General features: G+C 39.2%; 1 protein-coding gene and 1 long non-coding RNA gene across 8 annotated transcripts in view; one reads left to right on the forward strand and one right to left on the reverse strand.

The window, feature by feature from the left end:
* The window catches only part of LOC116700341 (uncharacterized), a 273867-nt gene that overhangs the window by 161050 nt on the left and 93742 nt on the right, over positions 1 to 19075 (reverse strand). The gene's annotated exons all lie outside the window — the stretch shown is intronic.
* Positions 1 to 19075, forward strand: part of dlg4a (discs, large homolog 4a (Drosophila)) — a 62848-nt gene that overhangs the window by 18295 nt on the left and 25478 nt on the right. For 3 of the 7 annotated variants that reach the window (XM_032533423.1, XM_032533425.1, XM_032533422.1), the window contains exon 2: positions 11997 to 12158. In XM_032533423.1, coding sequence (XP_032389314.1) covers positions 11997 to 12158 — 162 coding nt within the window. Of the gene's footprint in view, positions 1 to 1948; positions 2155 to 11996; positions 12159 to 19075 lie in introns of those variants that run through there. The other 4 variants (XM_032533419.1, XM_032533420.1, XM_032533421.1 and 1 more) reach the window with 2 other exon arrangements.

The following is a 19075-nucleotide window of genomic DNA, read 5'->3' on the forward strand; positions in this document are numbered from 1 at the left end:
ACAGTCAAAGTATAAAAGTACACAAAAAACTACGTCATACATCTAGAGTACTAAAACAAGAGAGTCATCAAGGAATTTGCCCACACAAAAACACATACAATATCTACAGCATCTATTATGTGATCAAGATTGAGGGCTATCTAGCTGTGTAGATGTTCATACCATTGTTCTGGAAATCACATCCTTGTACAGGGGGCTTTCTTAAACATGTGTGTATGAACTGTACTGATCGGCTGATCTGATATATATATATATATATATATATATATATATATATATATATATAATATATATATATATATATATATATATATATTTAGATATATATAATTATGGATGGTGTTTTAGTTAAGATTGACGTGTGAAGAATCTGTTTTTTTTCTAAGAAAGTGACACTAGTTAACTTCACACTGTCTTCAATTCATGACCTCCCTCTGTCAGCCTTTGAAAATGCTGCTCATGGATGAATACAGATTTCCCAGGATATCCCCAACTCTCTCGGAGGGTGTTTTCAGTTTAAAAAAAAAAACTATCTGCAGCACACTGGTGTATTTGGAACGGACTGTGTGTTCGATTTAACACTGACGTCACCCGGGAGCATTGAGCCCTGCGCCGCAGTCGGTCCTGAGATGAATGCACAATATTTAAATCTAGCCTACCTAGTTCTCTCACTCCACCCTGTGGGCTCACCATGTCAGCACAATCACACACAGGAGTGGAGGAATAAAATACAAATGAAAACTAAATGAGACATTCATCTTATGGAGGATTTAAAGCCTGTTAAGACATAATGGTTGTTGGTATAAAAGACTAAGGAATTCAGTTGCAATTTTGGTAGTTATCTTAGGTGCCTTCCTTTCAAAATACTTTTTTAAATATTAGATAATATGTATTTTCTGTATTGTATTAACTTTAGTTGTGTAACACACATTAATATAGAAACTATTTATTTATTTTAAAAGATCAGTCAGACAAAAAATATTATAAGAAAGTTAGTCACTTATATATAGTCACGTTCATAATTTATCACACTTTTAATAGTTGTGAAAAGCCAACCAAAAGTCATTTCAGCGTAAGGGAAAAGCAAAATTTCAAAAAAACACATCACACAGCTCCTATATCACAACTGGCCCTGCTTCTACCTGAATTTCCTGTATAGCACTGGCAGGGTCACATTATAATTAACAATAATTAATAATTAAATACCGATAGTGTCAGTGGGATGTTGCAGCCATCGAGTGCTAGCCACCGATTCGAAACATTTTCAGGACCTTGGACAGCTCCTCCAGTACTTTTCTATAGATCCAACAGGGGGCGCAGTAATCACACATGTAACACGTGGTGGTGAAGCAGGCTTTTTGATGTGGCCATGTCATATTGTAATATTTCCCAGCTTCCACTGCCTTGAGATGTGTGTTTGTGTGTGTGTGTGTGTGTGTGTGTGTGTGTGTGTGTGTGTGTGTGTGGTGTGGTGTGTGTGTGTGTGTGTGTGTGTGGGTTGGGTGTGTGTGTGTGGTGTGTGGTGTGTGTGTGTGGTGTGTGTGTGTGTGTGTGTGTGTGTGTTGTGTGTGTGTGTGTGTGTTCAAAACTTTGATATTACTACAGTATTAATTGCATGTGGCCGCTGGGTAAAATAGCTAAACCGTTGCACTCTATTCAAACCGCTTTACTGCTTTCCCTTATGATTCCAGCTGCGTGCTGACTACACACTTTAAGGTGTTGAGAGAGAGAGAAAGAGAGAGAGAGAGAGAGACAGAGAGAGAGAGAGAGTAGTACAATGCTGAATGATGCTGCCAGTGTTAAAGCTATGGACAACACATAGCGACAGACCGATGCTTTAATCGTGTCAAACATGCACTATTATGAAGCTGCATAATAACATTGGACCAGAGTACCGCTACGGTCACATTGCAACCGTGGAAAACAGCGACAACCCCCCCACCCCCCTCAGCTTCCGCGGCTCTGCTCTAACTGTATCGTGGCTCCGAGTGAGTGGCGGCGGACCGACGAGCTCTGGTCTGTGCTGTCTATCTCCTGTGAGGCTTTGGACTGATGTCTCTGCCTGTCAAGAATTTAAAGTGTCTCTCGCCGGTCATGTGCCAGTGTAAGGTCATCTGCAGCAACCGGACCCTGTCTCTCATGTTCGGGTGTAAGGTAAGCCCGGGGTGCAAGCAGCCGATAATTGCAGCAGCGACCAGCTTCGAAATTCTGGGTTTATTCCAGTTGTAGCTCATTTTAACCTTGCTTTTTCTCATTACATGGAGTAATTAGTATAGTGATCACACTCACCTACGGCTTCCTCTCTTGTACATATGCTTTTAGGTACCAGCTTATTCACACCATATTACCTTTACATCACGGCAGGCTTGCGTTTTTTTCATGCTCCTCGATGGACGATTTCCATTTGGAGACAGGAAAAAGACTCTTTGGCAGGCATGGTTGTGTTTCCTGATAGCTGTTTTTTTTTTTTATTTACAATAAATGTGTAGTGATATTTAATGAATGAAACATCAATATCACCATCAGATGGCAACTCTTTATGTGCAAGGCAGATCACTAACCAAGTGGCTCTCTGTGCTGATTGGTTCAGATTTAGCTTTGCATCCCAGCAAAGCAAACTGCATGGTCTGATTTTGACCTTGGGAAATGCTCTTTATTGCTCAGGGCCACTTAAATATCATCCAGCATCAGAGAAACTACACCGTAAGAGAGAGGCTTGAATCAGGTAACATGAACAGTACCCCTGCTGTTTTCTATAGCCCATTGGTTAATCAGAGCCAGGTTGCTTATTATCTGCAAAAAAATAATATATTATCATGTTTAGCTGTGTGTTTGTTAGATGGTTTCGTCTTAATGTTGAGTGGGGAATGCTGTCGTTTTCTGTGCAAAGAGAGAGCGTGGTTATCCATTCACTCACTGATTATCCATCACATCCCTGATGCCCCTCCCTCACAGCTTCAGGTATTTCCACTATGGCAGCCAGCTCAGAGTTTCCCTCCACATGGCACGCTAGTCTGTTGGCTTTTTGAAGCCAAATTCTGACTACACTGGTGCGATCTGTCACGGCTTTGTCTCTACGCTTGCCAAAGTGATGTGTACATGTGTACAGAGCTCCAGATAATTTGTTTGTTGATTCAGCTCTGACATTTTGGTTTGTGTTCTGTCTTGTTGCAAGAATCTAATACAGTTTGAGTAGTCTCATATAATCAGATATGAACTAATTGTTTTTATATTTAGTCTAGTAGACCAGAACAATTTGTGAGACACCGCTGGGAAAATTAGTGGGTGTTTGCTTTCTGGGTTCCTGTTAGTGAGGTCCTGCTGTGCTCAGTGTTGAGTAATACTAGCACAGCTTATCCCATGTGTCCCTCTCGCCTCACTCCCTCCTGGCTCACATCTTCCTCCATATTTTCATCTGAGACTCCACACCTTCCCCCTGGAAGACGTATTTAAATTCTTATCCCGCTGACTCAAGTTACCTAAACAGTCTTCATGACCAACAAGTGAAATGTAACTTCACAGCAAACTCTAGTTGTAATAAATAAAGAATAAATCTAGTTTGTAATAAAAGCAGGTTTCAAAATGGGATTAGCTACTCAATTAAAATGGATTGTGCTTGCTTTTCAGTATGTAATGCTTGTTTTAACAGATCCGGCTTATAAGAATGGGGTTCAGCTCATCTTAAACACACGCCCTAAACACTTGATGTTTTTTTAAATACAAAACTTTATTTGTTACCATTTTTGTGCCTTCCTATGATAAACATGCTAATCATCCCAAGATTTAAGATTAGCCTCTACTTTGTTCTTTTATTAGCAAGTTGTCACAGACAATGTATCTATTGTCATGGTATCCCTTGAACATGCCCAACATGCTCTGTCCATGCTTCCAGCAGGTTCAGTAGACCCCAAACAGCTTGGATCCAGTCTGTTGCAGTTGTGTGGTGGGTTGTTATCGGTGGGATTTTATTTTGCCAGAACTTTTGGGATACAGTACATTGTAGGGATATATTCAGTCCGTATTTACCTCCGCTTTACCTCCTTGTTTTTATTCCCAACATTCCCTAGGAATGTCCCTATGTTGGCTTAAGGTCTATGTAACAATAGCTGTCACATGACTGGTCATTTCCCAAGGTGATGTTGCTTGTTTGCGTAAACGTTGTTCTTACACAAAGCCCAGCACAGAGCCTCTAAGTCATCTTTAATTCAGCATCTTAATTAAAATGGTCTTAGAAGCGTTCAGCTGTGCTTTAATGTGCTCTTGTATGCTTAATGCTCATTAATGGCCACATTTAATCAGGATAGAATGCCTTGTTGAAGTTTGTCTTTAAGATACTGTACAATGCCATGCAGTGCTTATATCCAAGGCCACACAATGTGAACTAGCCCAAAGACAGAGTTCAAATAGAAGCTGAGTATTAATGTGATGAAGGATTCACAACGCAGGAATCAGTGTGCCTCATCTAAATATCAAGATCGATGATCACCTCATCCTGAGAATTGATTCTCAGACGTCTTTACTGGAAAATGGACAGGAATACCTGCTGTCACTCATTACCAATCGACCAAGCATATGATCAAGAGTAATGATGTGGAAAAACATCAGCAAGTAATATCAAAGCAGAGAGCCGTCTATGCTGCTGTGTGTAAAGGTCGCTGGTTTAACGTTTTACATCCGTCCTGTAACTGTTTTGAATGCTTTGCAAACACACATTTCCTCCTATGGATTTGACATATTTCATCCTGCAGATTGTGTCATCTTCCTTTATAAGGCGCAGAGAGCCTCAGCTCTGACAGTAAGCTCAGGGAGATGCAACAACAACAATGTGCGGCAGCAGATATTTACTAATGCTCTGTTCAGGTCTAAGACTGAAGCATTCTGGGTCGCCTCTACATTGCTAACTTGCTCTTCCCAGCTATTCTGCTACCACACACTGCAGCTGGTGTGTGCAATGGATGTGCAAGTTGCAGGAGTACACTCGCAGTATAAAAACAAGTACTGAACAGAAATGGTCCTTACTGTGATCTATATATAAACACCATGCAAAAAGTAATTAAAGCAGCAACCTGACAATTAGTCAGGTCAGAAGTTTATCATAAAGGTAAACTGTGTCTTACTAATAGGATGAATGTATGGGCTCTCTGCAAGAGACTCAACATCTTAATTGAAAGAACCAAAATATTTAAACTCACCATTATGATCCTTTACACATGTCAAAACACCAGAATTCAATCTGCATATTATTGCAACATGGGTTGCCTAGTTACATGGTTCACCACATACCAACATTGTACTATGTGTATGTAATGATTAGGAATAAAATTGTTGTTTTTTTACTTCAATGCTGGAACGGTGGTGGACTACTTGAATAACCAATAGAGGCCCCTTTTACAGCCAATGTTCATCACAGATACTTTTTTATGTATCTAGATCCACCTCAGTAGGCACCTTGTGGAGATATGCATCATCAATGTTTGAAACAAAATTCAGCGTCAGTGTAGCACAAAGACAGAATGAAACTAAATTGAGTCCATGACATCAACCTTTATTTAATTCAAAACATAAAGGTGTGTTCAGACTCACAACTTGAGGCAAATTTTAGATGCGGGGTGACTGCATGTAAAGTCAACAGAAAGATGCGAGTGGGCGAGTCAAAGACACGTCCACGTAGGTTTGAAAAAACACATAAGAAATCGTGGTTATCCCAGGCTTTAACGATCTGCTTCATAATACAGAGACAAGAGGGAAAAGGAGACACTGGAGGAAAATAATGAAAGAAACAGAAAGTTCTGAGATTTTGACATGAGGTGTGGGCAATATTATGTGTTAAGGCAAATGTCTCTCTAATGCTTGAGATAAACATCAGATTTTTTTTCTTTGTATTGCATTGATAGCTAATTGTTTCAAGGTGCTGTTTGCTAACAGCAGCACAGAGACTACTTAGTGCTCCTCATCAAAAAGCTATTTCAGACTTGTTTTTGCCAGCAATTCTCATGACTACAGGATAAAAGAAAATACTCAGTGCTGCCATTATTGCACATGGTTGTTCAAGCGGACCATTAACCAGTCTTACAGTGCTGTGTGTTAACATGACCTCCACTTGCATGTTTATGTGTGTGGAGAAAACAGAGAGCTGGGGGAAGGTTGACACTACAGACCCCCACTACGAGTGCAACATTCATAAAAATGTATGTACTCAGCATAAAAACTGTGCATGCTTCTGTGGGCAGAGGGGGGATTTAAATAATGAAAATTACCAAGCTTGTTGTGTTTGTGTTTAACAGTTTATGGCACTGCTATTACTGCTGAAACATACTGTTTTGGGTCGGGTTTGCAAGCTTTAAGTCAAGGTACAATATTTTTGCTGGTTTAGGGAATGGTATTTGCCATGGTTTCATTTAGTTTTATGTAAAAATTGAGCCTGGTTAAGTCGGTCTGCAATTTGTCTTATATGTCATATACACACCGTCCATTTATTCTACAAAATAGCATGAAGTTCCTGTGAAAACAGGCTCCAGACAGACAAGATGGAAACCTCCCTCCCCACCTCCTGCAGAAGCACTGCAGCCAGGCACCCACTATGGCACCATTTACCATATCTGTGTGTGACTCTAATTTATTATTCAATTTGAAGATGATACATCTGTGTGGGTCCTATGAATGATGAATCATCCCGTAGAAATGAGATGTAGACTCTTAAGTGAGCATAAATTAACAAGCTAATATTTAAGACATGTAAGGAAGACTAAATGTTGAATCTCTAAAACAGTGCTGAGCATGTTTCCAGGCAGTATTTTAAACTTTTCCTGTTTTTTAAAGAAATTGTTAAGTTGGTTTGGGACAGTAATGAGTTTCAAACATGCACCACTGGAAGTTTTTTTTTACATGTTTTGATGTTGGACAATTTTAATTGTGCTGCTTGGGCATGGGCACCTTCGTTATCTCCCTGTGGCAATTTACTGTTGCAGTTGAGGTGATACTCAATATGAAACACCTTCACTCTGCAGCCTAGGAGCCCCACTGCAGTCAACAGCAAAATGTTTATGTGCCGCTGTTTTTTGGGGACTTGATTTACAATAATACATTAATAAATACATTATAAATCATAAATAAGTCCACTCTTCTTAGCTTGAGTGTCACTTGGCATGTATTCTACAAACTACAGTCTTAGAAAGCCATCTTTCTGGGGTTGACATGTTCAGGTAGAAGCTTTGTATTAGCTGCTAATGGTCAGCTTTACAAATAGATTGGATTGACTACATCCAACAGCAAACTTACATCTAGGTGAAGTGGGTGAATCTAGAGCATCCATTAAAATCCTTAGTGCAGATTTTGCCCCATGGTAAATGTAAAGTCTGTTTTTGTTGCAGCATACATAGCTACAGGACACTAACACTTGTCAAGGTGTTGTGCTGAGACACCATGGAGAATAGTCTGAAGCAAGCATCTTACAATTGGCAGAAGATGAGTGAATTTTCTGTCTTTTGAGGCTTACATGTACAAGTACATGAAAAAAAAAAACGTTTTAGGTGTTGGCTGGCAACAGAAAAAGTGATAATGCAAATGAGATGAAAGCTGTGTTGGGTTTGGCACTTGAGAGTGAAAATCAACTGAGAAGGCAACAATGACTGGATTTGAACAGAAAGTGCAGATGACCATCAGAGACAAACGTTGTTCTCTCACCAGAACTCTGTTGAAGTGACAATGAGCGATGACGTTGTGGAGCTGGTGTGTCATATATTTTATACATAAATCCATGTCTGATTTACAACAAAAGTCTACAAGGACTCAGCTTGTGTGGCTGTTTTATAGGTGTGTTGGTGTGAAAGTTTGCTTTATTGACATCCAGCAGGTGTTCTGGCCTACATGTAATATGTGTGGGGTTGTAAATTAATCTTTGTATATACTGATGAATGAACTAAAGCTAGAGCCTGGGTCACTGTTAAAACAGGTGTCACACTTGTGTCTCAATGAGTTTTGTGTTGTTATGTCTACTGATTGCAGCATAGTAATGACTGATGGGTGATGACTGATTTTATAAAGAAGAATGAAGTACAAATTGTGTGGGGTAAAATTCAAAGGTATAACATTTGGCTGCATAGTTGCAGAGGGACGAAAAGCAGTAGAAGGTAAAAATATTGTAGGTGAGACACAGGTTGGTTGATATTAATATTTGTGAAAAACTGCAGTTGTGTTTTTTTTTTAGACAAACTCAAAAAAGCAAAAAGAATTTTTTTTCAGACAATCTATCGTTAGAAGTTGCCTGAATAGGCGAAATGTGGCTAGTCTGGTTCTGTGTTGAATTTAGACACATCATTTAAACATCTCTTTATATAACTGAATCAAAATTTGGTTTAATTCAAGCACATTTACCTGTCCAGATTTACTTCACAGAGAAGTATTGTACAACTAGATTCCAGCATATGCTTCATTCTGACATGCTGTGAAGCTTCAACGAGAGACTTAGCACCCAGCACAAAATCCCTCTGAGTTCATCACAGTAGCAAATGTTAGAATTAATCCAAATACAGCAAATGGATTAATCATCATTAAAGAAAATGCAAATAGATGAACTCGCAAAAGCTTAAATTCTTTGAAGATGCAGTGGGGAGTTGCCTCCTTTAATTTACACCTGAAGAGCTTTTTTTTATGATTCCTGTAAAACCTTGCACTTCAAATGTATGAAGGTTTCTTGGAAATGATATGCCTGAGAGGTGAGGCTAGCTTTCATTACATTACCAAATGCACAGTCATTTACAAGCTCAAGCTTGGTCCTTGAATTACAAACTGAGATGATGGTATTTGGAATTTGAGATTTGCTCCACATTAAGTTAACGCTAAAAGAACAGCTTATTCAGCCACTCAGTGTGCCGTTCTTACAGTATTATAGTGCAGAAGGGCCAACCAATGCAAACTGCAAACTGTGGAGAAAGGCCTTATATTAACCTTTACAACAGAGTAATTTCTTAAAGATGTGCTGGATTCCTTACGTCATGATATACTGATACAAAACAGCCTAGAAAACCCAGAGGTAATTTGTTGTTGTGGTATTTTAGGGAGCCGTACGTACAGTTGAAACAGATTTTAGTTTCTGCAAGCTGTTATATACCTCCTGCTTGTGGAAAAAGAAAACTTAGAAAAACAAATTCTATTGGCACAGTGTCCAATTATGTTTATTAAAATAGATATTATTAAAACAGATATTACGTTGTATCTTATGTTTGCTTTATATGTATTTATCCAGCTCTGTGTCATTATGACATGGGAGTGCATACTATAAGAAAAATATTTTTTTATTTAAATCATTTGATCTGCCTTTCTATTTCTATAAACTGCCAACATAATTTCATGAACCAGATAGGTACGTATTGTTTTATTGCCTTAGCTAATATAGTCATCAGTACATTGGATAAGACACAGCTCTCATTACACAGGCAAGGAAACAATCCTTGCCTGTGTAATAATTACATTAAGATATTTATACTTGTAATGGCAATATTATAGCACTTTTTGGGTTTAATAGGACCAAATTGAAAGTAAATGATAAAAGTCAAGATGATTCTTTGTGCAACTTCAAATCGTACACACAATAATACCGTAGTATGTATTGCAGGCACCGAAGCACATTCATTGTCTCACACTAAACAACATAGAACAATAATAAACAGTATCAAATAAGGCACTTATTAACAAAAGGTTTTCATGGACCATGGAGCAAGATAATGACACAATATCACCAATAGAATGAAGTGCATAACTCTTACAGAAATAGTGTCCATGAGGGATTCCAGATGTTGTCAATTCATCCTTTCTAGAGTTTGTTTTATATGAGTTCTGAAGTGACTAGCTCACTTCTTACCTATAGTGCAATATTTCCTTTCAACAAAGCAATTTGTGCGAGATTCAAATGTTCTCAAAATGAAATACCGCCCTTTCAAAGGCCTTTAGCTACAAAAATCAGACAATATTGTGTGAAACTGTGTACCTTATGTGAAGTGCTGCAGGTATGGATCTGTGTCAGAATGTATGGACCAGCACAATACTAACTGCTGCTGCACTGATCAGAAAAGTGAAGGTGTCATCACATCGAGCAAAGGCTCGCTGTCTTTGTTCTGAGGACTTGGAGCCTCCTGTTTTTGTGTAAGCCATGTAGTTATCGAGTGATTGATATCTGGAACACCAGGCAATGAGTAATTAACTTACTGGAAAACTGTAACGAAACTTGATAATACAGGACTGTACCCAGGTGTTAAGTGTCCATTTGATGTTGACTGACCAGAATTTGCCTCTCAGAGATGGATGTTTAGAAAAGTGCTCCTTACATGAATCCATAGTATTTGCATTTGTCATAGTTCAGCTTCTCATACCAAAGAGAGGATATTTCAGACAGTATTCATTTACTTTAACGAATTGTCTGTATTTTTAACGTTATGCAACACTGGGGCTAAAATCCTCATAATTCAGTGATTGGAAATGCAACTAAACCCCTCTCCAGAAGGACAATTTCTAACATATAAGCAATGACTGCCACATCCCCCACCAGTGGGACAGAAGGCAACATGGCAGCATGAGTGGTCATGCAGGAAAGGGGGAGGCATAAGAGACCAAAGTGCTCAGGGCTGCTGTGATTCATGTATGTAATTTACAAATCTGTCCGAGTTTTACGTTAATGTTGTATGTAATTTGATACAAATCTTTCTTTGTAGAGTTTGCTGATATAGACATGATTACGATTAGTTGATCAACCAGCAGTTGTTGACATAGGTAGTTGGTGTTATACAGTTACATCATATTTAATGTGTTTGCATTACTGTAGCAATGCCCGCCTCTGCAGTGCTGGTTAAAGAAAAGTCAATCATGTTCTGCTTATCAACCTGTGATTGTTGAACATTGCTTTTAACAACTATTCATTTTCTCTCTGGTCCATCCCCATAATGCTGTTTTCTGCTTCCCTTTATGGATGGTCTCACTTTTTTTTTCATTTTTACCCATCCCCCTCACTTTCTCCTTTATCTTCATCTCTATTTCACTCTCTCTCTTTCTTGCTGTCTCAGTGCAATGTGATCCAGGACCGGTGCTGGCAGCCCCAACTGTGGCACTGCAATCTCTGCTCTGCTATGGTTGCTAGGCAGCCTGTCTGAGACAGGGCTCGGTATGCACCTCCCTCTCCGTCTGCCTCCAAACAAATAATAAAAAAAGAGAACGTGGCAGAGCTGGCCATCAGGCTATCAGCCAAAATTCAGATGTTCCCTCCAAATTCTCTGTTTTCAGAGTGGGTTGCTTCACATCTGCAGTGCAGCAGAGCATATTGTGAGCTTTGGGGGACTTCAGGAGGCTACAGATTTGTAGCAAAAACACAGGTGCTAACCCACAGGACAGGGTTGCAGATCTCCACTGTGATGCTCCCCACCTTCTGATGTGTTTGTGATGGAAAATGCTGTGTGCAGATTTTGTGTCATCACGCCTAGAATGAAACCTACCATGTGTGGTCGACACAGTGGGCTGCTGGCAGGCTGCCCAGGTGTGGGCTATCGGTAGGGGAGTAAGGCTACTAGGAAGAAGCTGCATATTCTGCTACTGAAGAGTCACTATGAGTCATGGATCTGGTTGCTCCATGTGTGTTGTGGAGGACGATCGCTCTGCTCAACGCACAATGGCAATATTTTAAGGCCTCTGTGATGTCTTCACTTTGCACTTGTAGGCGTCACACATGTTATGTGATATACAAGATTTTCAGATTGCCCACATTTAGCTAAAAATGCCACTGTAATAGAAATACGGCTCTGTGAAGGGAGTTTGACATTTACACCATTATTTTTCAAAGAGGACATGAATGAAACGTTACAATAAGGCTGACAGGGGATTCTGTTTGTGATTTAAATGTTATCAACCCTAAATGTTTTTTTAATAAAATACACTCAGCCAAGCCAATTGCTTCTAATGACACATGAGACCTGGAAAGACTGACGGACCCATGTGTATCTGTGTCTCCATAGAAGTACAGGTACCAGGATGAGGAGACGCCCCCCTTGGAGCACAGTCCAGCACATCTGGCTCCAGGGAAAAGTGCCGAGATGCTTCATATGAGTGACAAGAACCTCGCTGCCATGGAGGCCATACATGGCTACACACCACACACACATATCTCTCCTGTCAAGGTAGGACTTACAAACACACACACACATACACACACACAAAGCACACACATTCATGCTGTTTATAAATATATAACATTATTACAACAGCACAATACACCCGTCTGTCAGTAGGAATGGGGTTATTACAGTGTTAAATTACATGCAATACCAGTTTGCTATTAATACAAATGTTAGGTCTAAAATCCCAAGTTCACTCACCAGATAAATGTATAGTCATAGTCAGTTGTGGTTTCCCATATTCTACTTTGCTTCATTATTAAATTTATATCAATTCCAGTTAGCTCACAGACAAGTGGTTCATAGCAACACATTATCTATTATTACTTTGCACTTATAACGACGTGTTGTCTATTTTCTAATTCTAATTCTGCAACATAAATACTTTGATGGGAATATAATGTGGTTATGAGGAAACCCGGCCTCCTGGCAACTTTGAGTGTCAGATCAACTTTAAACCTGTTTGAACATGCACACTAGGCAATTTGATATCAGTGTTTTACAGGAGGAAAATTTAAGTGCATGTGGACACAAGAGGCATTCAGTAATTGGACCACCTGAACCGTTTCAGATTTACACATTCAAATAAAATCTCTCATTAGTAGTTTTGTTAAGGAAAAATGATAACAACAAAATTGCCTGACTGGCACATGTAGTCACAGTTACAGAACAACTAAAGGAAGGCCTTGACACTGGAAAGGTACTGTACACTTACATTTTGAAGTGGAAAGAGTTATCCAGAACTTTGAAAGTGTAAGATACTATCGAAGAAGCTCCTAGTACAGACAGTCAACTATCTTTTTTACAGTATTTATTTAAGACAAACGTCTTATAAATGCTAAATCTAAAGCAGAGATGAGAGCTCTATTACAACGAAGGAGACATTTCAACAGACAACATAAGAACTACTGGTCACACTGTCAAAAGATAGAGCTGACATCAGTGGGAATCTGAGCAGAGTCATGTTGCCTGGAGTGCATTAACAAATACAAACTGTAGCTACAAATGCAAGCAGGTGTAAGCTGTAATGTGCACTTAATAACGATCCATCTCATATGCCCACACATGTTATTTAACAACCTCACTGGCTATTATGACTTAAGAGCTCCTGCCTTTATTTGTCCTGAGGGGGGAAGTGTTTCTTTATTTCCTACATGGGAGTACACTGAAGTCCCTGGGGAGCAGATATGTACATTAAAATGCTCTCTTTTAATGAGAAGAGAGGAGATGCTGAGTTATGGAGCTTTACCACTGCTATTTAAAACGTAAGCCTGTTCAGCATGAGCTGTGGGGCCATGGTGGTGCTCACTTTAGGAACTGTCATATTGAATAGTTGTGTCAATATGGAGAGTCAGTTCCCGTAGTCATATAGGACACTATAAACAATTCATTATATGGCACAGTGCACACAAGATTAATAAATAATAAGCATCAAATCAGCACATCACACAAGTAACACAGGTTAATAAAATCCAGGAGTATAGTAGAAGATGTAAAGAAGCACCCTGTGTGTCAGTAATTAGCAAAAATACAACTTCTGTGCAAATCCTTCATTTATTGTTCACTGGTCATTTGCATTTAAAAAGGACCTGAACAAACAGCAACTTGTACAGAACAGGATGAACTGCTGACTACTGGGTTTTCATTTAATGGGAATTGTTCAATAAGCAATAAGCAATGAAACAAGACAGAGAGATAAACAAGCACCAGTCATAATCTTGTTGTGGTAGTTTTGTTTGTCAGTCCCAGTACGTACAGTACTCTGACTCTTAGATGCTTTGTCGAGTCAAAGTGTGAATCCAGCAGCCACTGTAGCCCGTGGTTGACAACTGAAAAAATAAATGTTATATAATGTTATGTCAGTCTCCTTTTAGTCTCGCATTGCCAGACCGTCTGGCTACCTGTGGCGGGCCTACATTGAAGTACACCCCGGGTGAGACCCCTGTCAAACAAACAAAAAACACGCAAACATGTTTTATGTTTGTGCAGAATTTTGCAGAATTACTGTATTATAATGCAGATTTATTTTACGTTCTGATAACTTATACTGTCATATTTTGTGCAGAATTATGTTAATTGTCTTTTGAAAATGTTGGAGGTGGAGATTGTGCACCTTAAAAACTGTGTTTTCTGTTGTAATTGCAATAGTTATTAACGGGATTCTCTTAAGGGTGTTTTTCAAATGTTCTAATGAGAATTTGTGCAATTGATAATGATAATTATCTCTTTCACTTATGTTCTTATGATAAAATATATACTTTATATTTATATATATATATATATATATACATACAGTATACATATATATATATACACTCACCGGCCACTTTATTAGGTACACCTGGCCAAATGCTCGTTAACACTTAATTCTAAGCAGCCAACACATGGCGGCAACTCAGTGCATTTAGGCATGTAGACATGGTCAAGAGAATCTCCTGCAGTTCAAACCGAGCATCAGGATGGGGAAGAAAGGTGATTTGAGTGACTTTGAACGTGGCATGATTGTTGGTGCCAGAAGGGCTGGTCTGAGTATTTCAGAAAATGCTAATCTACTGGGATTTTACGCACAACCATCTCTAGGGTTACAGAGAATGGTCCGAAAAAGAAAAAACATCCAGTGAGCGGCAGTTCTGTGGGCGGAAATGCCTTGTTGATGCCAGAGGTCAGAGGAGAATGGCCAGCTGGTTCGAGTGATAGAAGGGCAACAGTGACTCAAATAACCACCCGTTACAAACCAAGGTGGGCAAGAGAGCATCTTGAAGCCACAGACGTCCAACTTTGAGGCAGATGGGCTACAGCAGCAGAAGACCACATCGGGTGCCATCTTTCAGTAAGAACAGGAAACTGAGACTCCAATTTGCACCAGCTCATCGAAATTGGACAATAGAAGATTGGAAAAACGTTGTGGTCTGATGAGTCGATTTCTGCTGCGACAGTCGGATGGTAGGGTCAGAATTTGGGGTCTACAACATGAAAGCATGAACCATTCTGCCTTGTATCAACGGTTCAGGCTGGTGGTGGTGTGTCATGGTGTGGGGAATATTTTCTTGGCCCTCTTTGGGCCCCTTGGTACCAATTGAGCATCGTTGCAACGCCACAGCCTACCTGAGTATTGTTGCTGACCATGTCCATCCCTTTGACAGAATGTACCCAACTTCTGATGGCTACTTTCAGCAGGATAATGCGCCATGTCATAAAGTGGAATCATCACAGACTGGTTTCTTGAACATGACAATGAGTGGCTGTACTCAAATGGCCTCCACAGTCACCAGATCTCAATCCAATAGAGCATCTTTGGGATGTTGTGGAACGGGAGATTCGCATCATGGATGTGCAGCCGACAAATCTGCGGCAACTGTGTGATGCCATCTGTCAATATGAACCAAACTCCCTGAGGAGCTTCCAGCACCTTGTTGAATCTATGCCACGAAGAATTGAGGCAGTTCTGAAGGCAAAAGGGGGTCCAACCCATTACTAGCAGGGGTACCTAATAAAGTGGCCGGTGAGTGTATATATATATATATATATATATATATATATATATAATTGTGCCAAAATATATACAATCAGATATATATAACAAGATATCAGATATATGTAACAAGAGCAGAAAGCAATAGTAATATAAAATATTAAGAATAATAGACAAATAAAATATAGAATAAATATTCTAATTAGCACAAATCCTTCATCACACAAATGTGAAGTATTACACTATTGCACTAAGAACAGAAAATACAAACTAAAACTAAAACCTGATCTTTCTGGCCTTCCTTGATGCAAGTCATCAATGATGTTATCGCATAAAATGCACTCCCTTATTGAGTGATTGATACTGATGACGGCGAGGCCAGTGAGACATTCCTTGGACTTGGTTGACCTCAGGTATGACTCGACCAAATCTAGTTTTGAAAAGCTCCTCTCTGCTCCAGCCACAGTGAATGGCAATTCTGAAAGCAGTTCAAAACTTGGGCTAGATCTCTGATAGATCCTTATCATGCATACAAGTGATAAGCTCAAGGAGGCTCATGGTCCCTCTCTGCAAAATTCTTGGGAATGAAAAGCATAAGCACATAAAATATTAGTGCCACCCAAGACAATTGTGATTGATCAGTCTGCACTTTCGCATTAAAATCTGTTAGTAGGAGAAAAAACACTTTAGTCAAGGACCATCAAAAGAAGAAGATACACAGTGTGCAAGTTCCCCCACAGGATGTTGATGTCACGTCTTTGCACGGCTAAATAATTTTACTGGCTGTCCAACATGTCTATGTTGTCCTCAAGAGTCTTGACCATCACTATCTCCACTTCTAGTGCTTTTCATTAAAATCAGGGGACAAAGTGCATTTTGCTGGATGGGTGCTTCAGTACAAGCCGTCTGTAATAAAGGAAGAAGCAGAATCATCACTACAAGGCAGCCAAGCTGAAGAAGCTGCAATGTAACTTTTTGACTGCTCATCATCAGTCAGTGGTGTTTGTATAACATGACTTACTACCAAATATTAGTCCCATATTATTAATTGATTTTTTTTTTCTAACATGCTTCTCTCGGGCCTAGGGGCTTTTTTCAAGTCTTGATGTTGTTTTACTATCAGCAGTGAGTTACATTAAAAATACATACAAAATACAATTATATATCACCATATTTAGAACTAAAACCAATGCATTGTGTGTGTTTCACCCATCATGTAAAATGCACTATAATGTACTTGATGAAAGTTTCCTGACACCATGCTCTTTGAAATAAATAAATCCTTTTAACTAAATGTTTTAATCAATACGATGTACTCCAATAATATTTACATTCTATTTGATTAACTTGATTAGCAGTTTTACCTGTTTGCACTAGCAAAGTGTGAATGTACTTTGAAGGCTATAACACTTTGACATAATCTTCTATATTTTATCTTCTATTTTCCATGTTTAATGTCACAGAATCTGTCCGGAAAGCATTCTATGTAACTAGCCTGAGTGCGAGAGTCTAAAGCAATACCTTCCTTCACAAATAGAGTAATGTGACACAGAGAAACACCAAACTGAGCTTGAGAAGCTTTGACAGTGACAGATCTAAGATCTATGAGAATCTAGTATGTTTGACTCCTTGCTACCTTGTTGTCTTTGTACCACAAAGTACTTCTGTCTGGAAGAATGTGGTTTAAACGTAGGCCACAAAAACGTCTTCTTCATATTATCTCTCCAGCTCTTGGTAATACTTTTGTGTATAAATACACTGGTTTTAAAAGCCCAAAACGTAAATGTCCATCTTTCCTAACAGACACTTTTGAGAGCTCCCCCATTTGCAAAAGTTACATTCTGGTGCTCTGCTCAGAATGTCAGCAGATAATACTGAATCTAAAATGTAGATATGAGATACAAAAACATCTTACCTTACTTTATGAAGTGGTGAGGGAAAGTAACTGAAATTAAATTAATAACATTTTATTTTAAGACACCTACAATGCAGTAAAATACCATATTGAGAATATTCTTTCCTATCACATGGAAAGGCAGCATGTTGATGTTGTTCACAATGTTTTGAGAAACAGGATTGGCCCTATTTCTATTTCTGGAATACTGATATTATTTATGAAGTCTTGTGTTTCTCTTCAGGGAGAAGTGTATGCTCTGTGAAGAAAAAGGTTAACTTCAAAGTGAATTGTTTGCATCAATTTATGCCAGTGGTCTGGATCCTTGAGTGAAAACTCAAAATATAAAAAGAAAGTAACTCAATCCCATGTTAATGTGTGGCTGTGGACAAACAATGTTGGAGCCATTTTGTTTTTTACCCACTCAATTCTTCTGTATTCATGAGGGACGTGCAAACATTAACATTTATGCCTGGTGAGTTATAATAAAATAAGTGTAACAGATTATTAAATCTGAGGATAACATGATGAAGACGAGGGTTGTTTTTTGCTATCTGTTGTTTATGGTGATGACTTTGATGATGAGAGTAAAGCTAATGATATGATGAGGATGATGATGGCGGAAGTGGCTGGTTCATCTCATCACTTTGTGTTACCCCTTGCACCAGTATTTCTTGCTGTCATTATCATGATGACCTCATTGGGGCTTAACATTTTGGTTTTGTGACCATGTTCATTACTGTGTGATATGATGAGTGTTTTCAGTGGATAACCTGGCCTGCATCGATCTCATGTTGTAGTTTGACATCTCTTATTAGTTGTATGCTTCACCTTCTCTTTTCCACACCATACAACCCCTCTCCCTGCTTGTGTTTGCTTCCTCCTGGCAGCAGAAAGCTTAAGGAAGTTGGCATAAGCTTGCCTGTTTGAACCAATTCACCTGCCAGAAAGTCTTCATGCGGGCAGTGTGATTAAATACATTTCAATCAGGAGAGACTTCAATTAAAAAAGTGAAATAATTTTGTTGAACATGGTGCATAATAGTTTGATATGTAAGAGTTTTTGGCGATTAGACTCCATCGCAATGTTAATTGACTTTAAAAAGAAATATAGGAATATCCCCCAAGGGAGTCTAGGCACTGGTTGAGGTGATGAAGGGATAAAGGAAGCCTGAAGAGCTTGGTGGGTGAGATGTGAAGCAGGGCGCCTGATGGAGGAACACAGGGTGCTGGGAATGACGAGAACAGGAAGTGAATGGGGTGGAGGAGGGCTACATCGATTATGCCTGAAATGAAAATTGACAGCAGCAATTTAGAACAGATTTAAAGGTTGAATGCAAAAACGCGACATTGGGCAAATCTGGTTGGTTTAACCGTAAGAGTAAACGCCGACATTCAGCTGATGACAATTCTTCTGATTAGGTTTGGAGAGAGAAATGTGAAGCGAACAAGTACGGTGGTCCTCAAGTGCCAACCGTATACTGTAGAAGTCTTGCTGAAAGAATTTACGCTGAGCTTCATTAGTATGTAAATGTAAATGGACTGTTCTTATATA

This window comes from Etheostoma spectabile, chromosome 13 (genome assembly GCF_008692095.1).
Source record: "Etheostoma spectabile isolate EspeVRDwgs_2016 chromosome 13, UIUC_Espe_1.0, whole genome shotgun sequence".
NCBI lineage: Eukaryota > Metazoa > Chordata > Actinopteri > Perciformes > Percidae > Etheostoma > Etheostoma spectabile.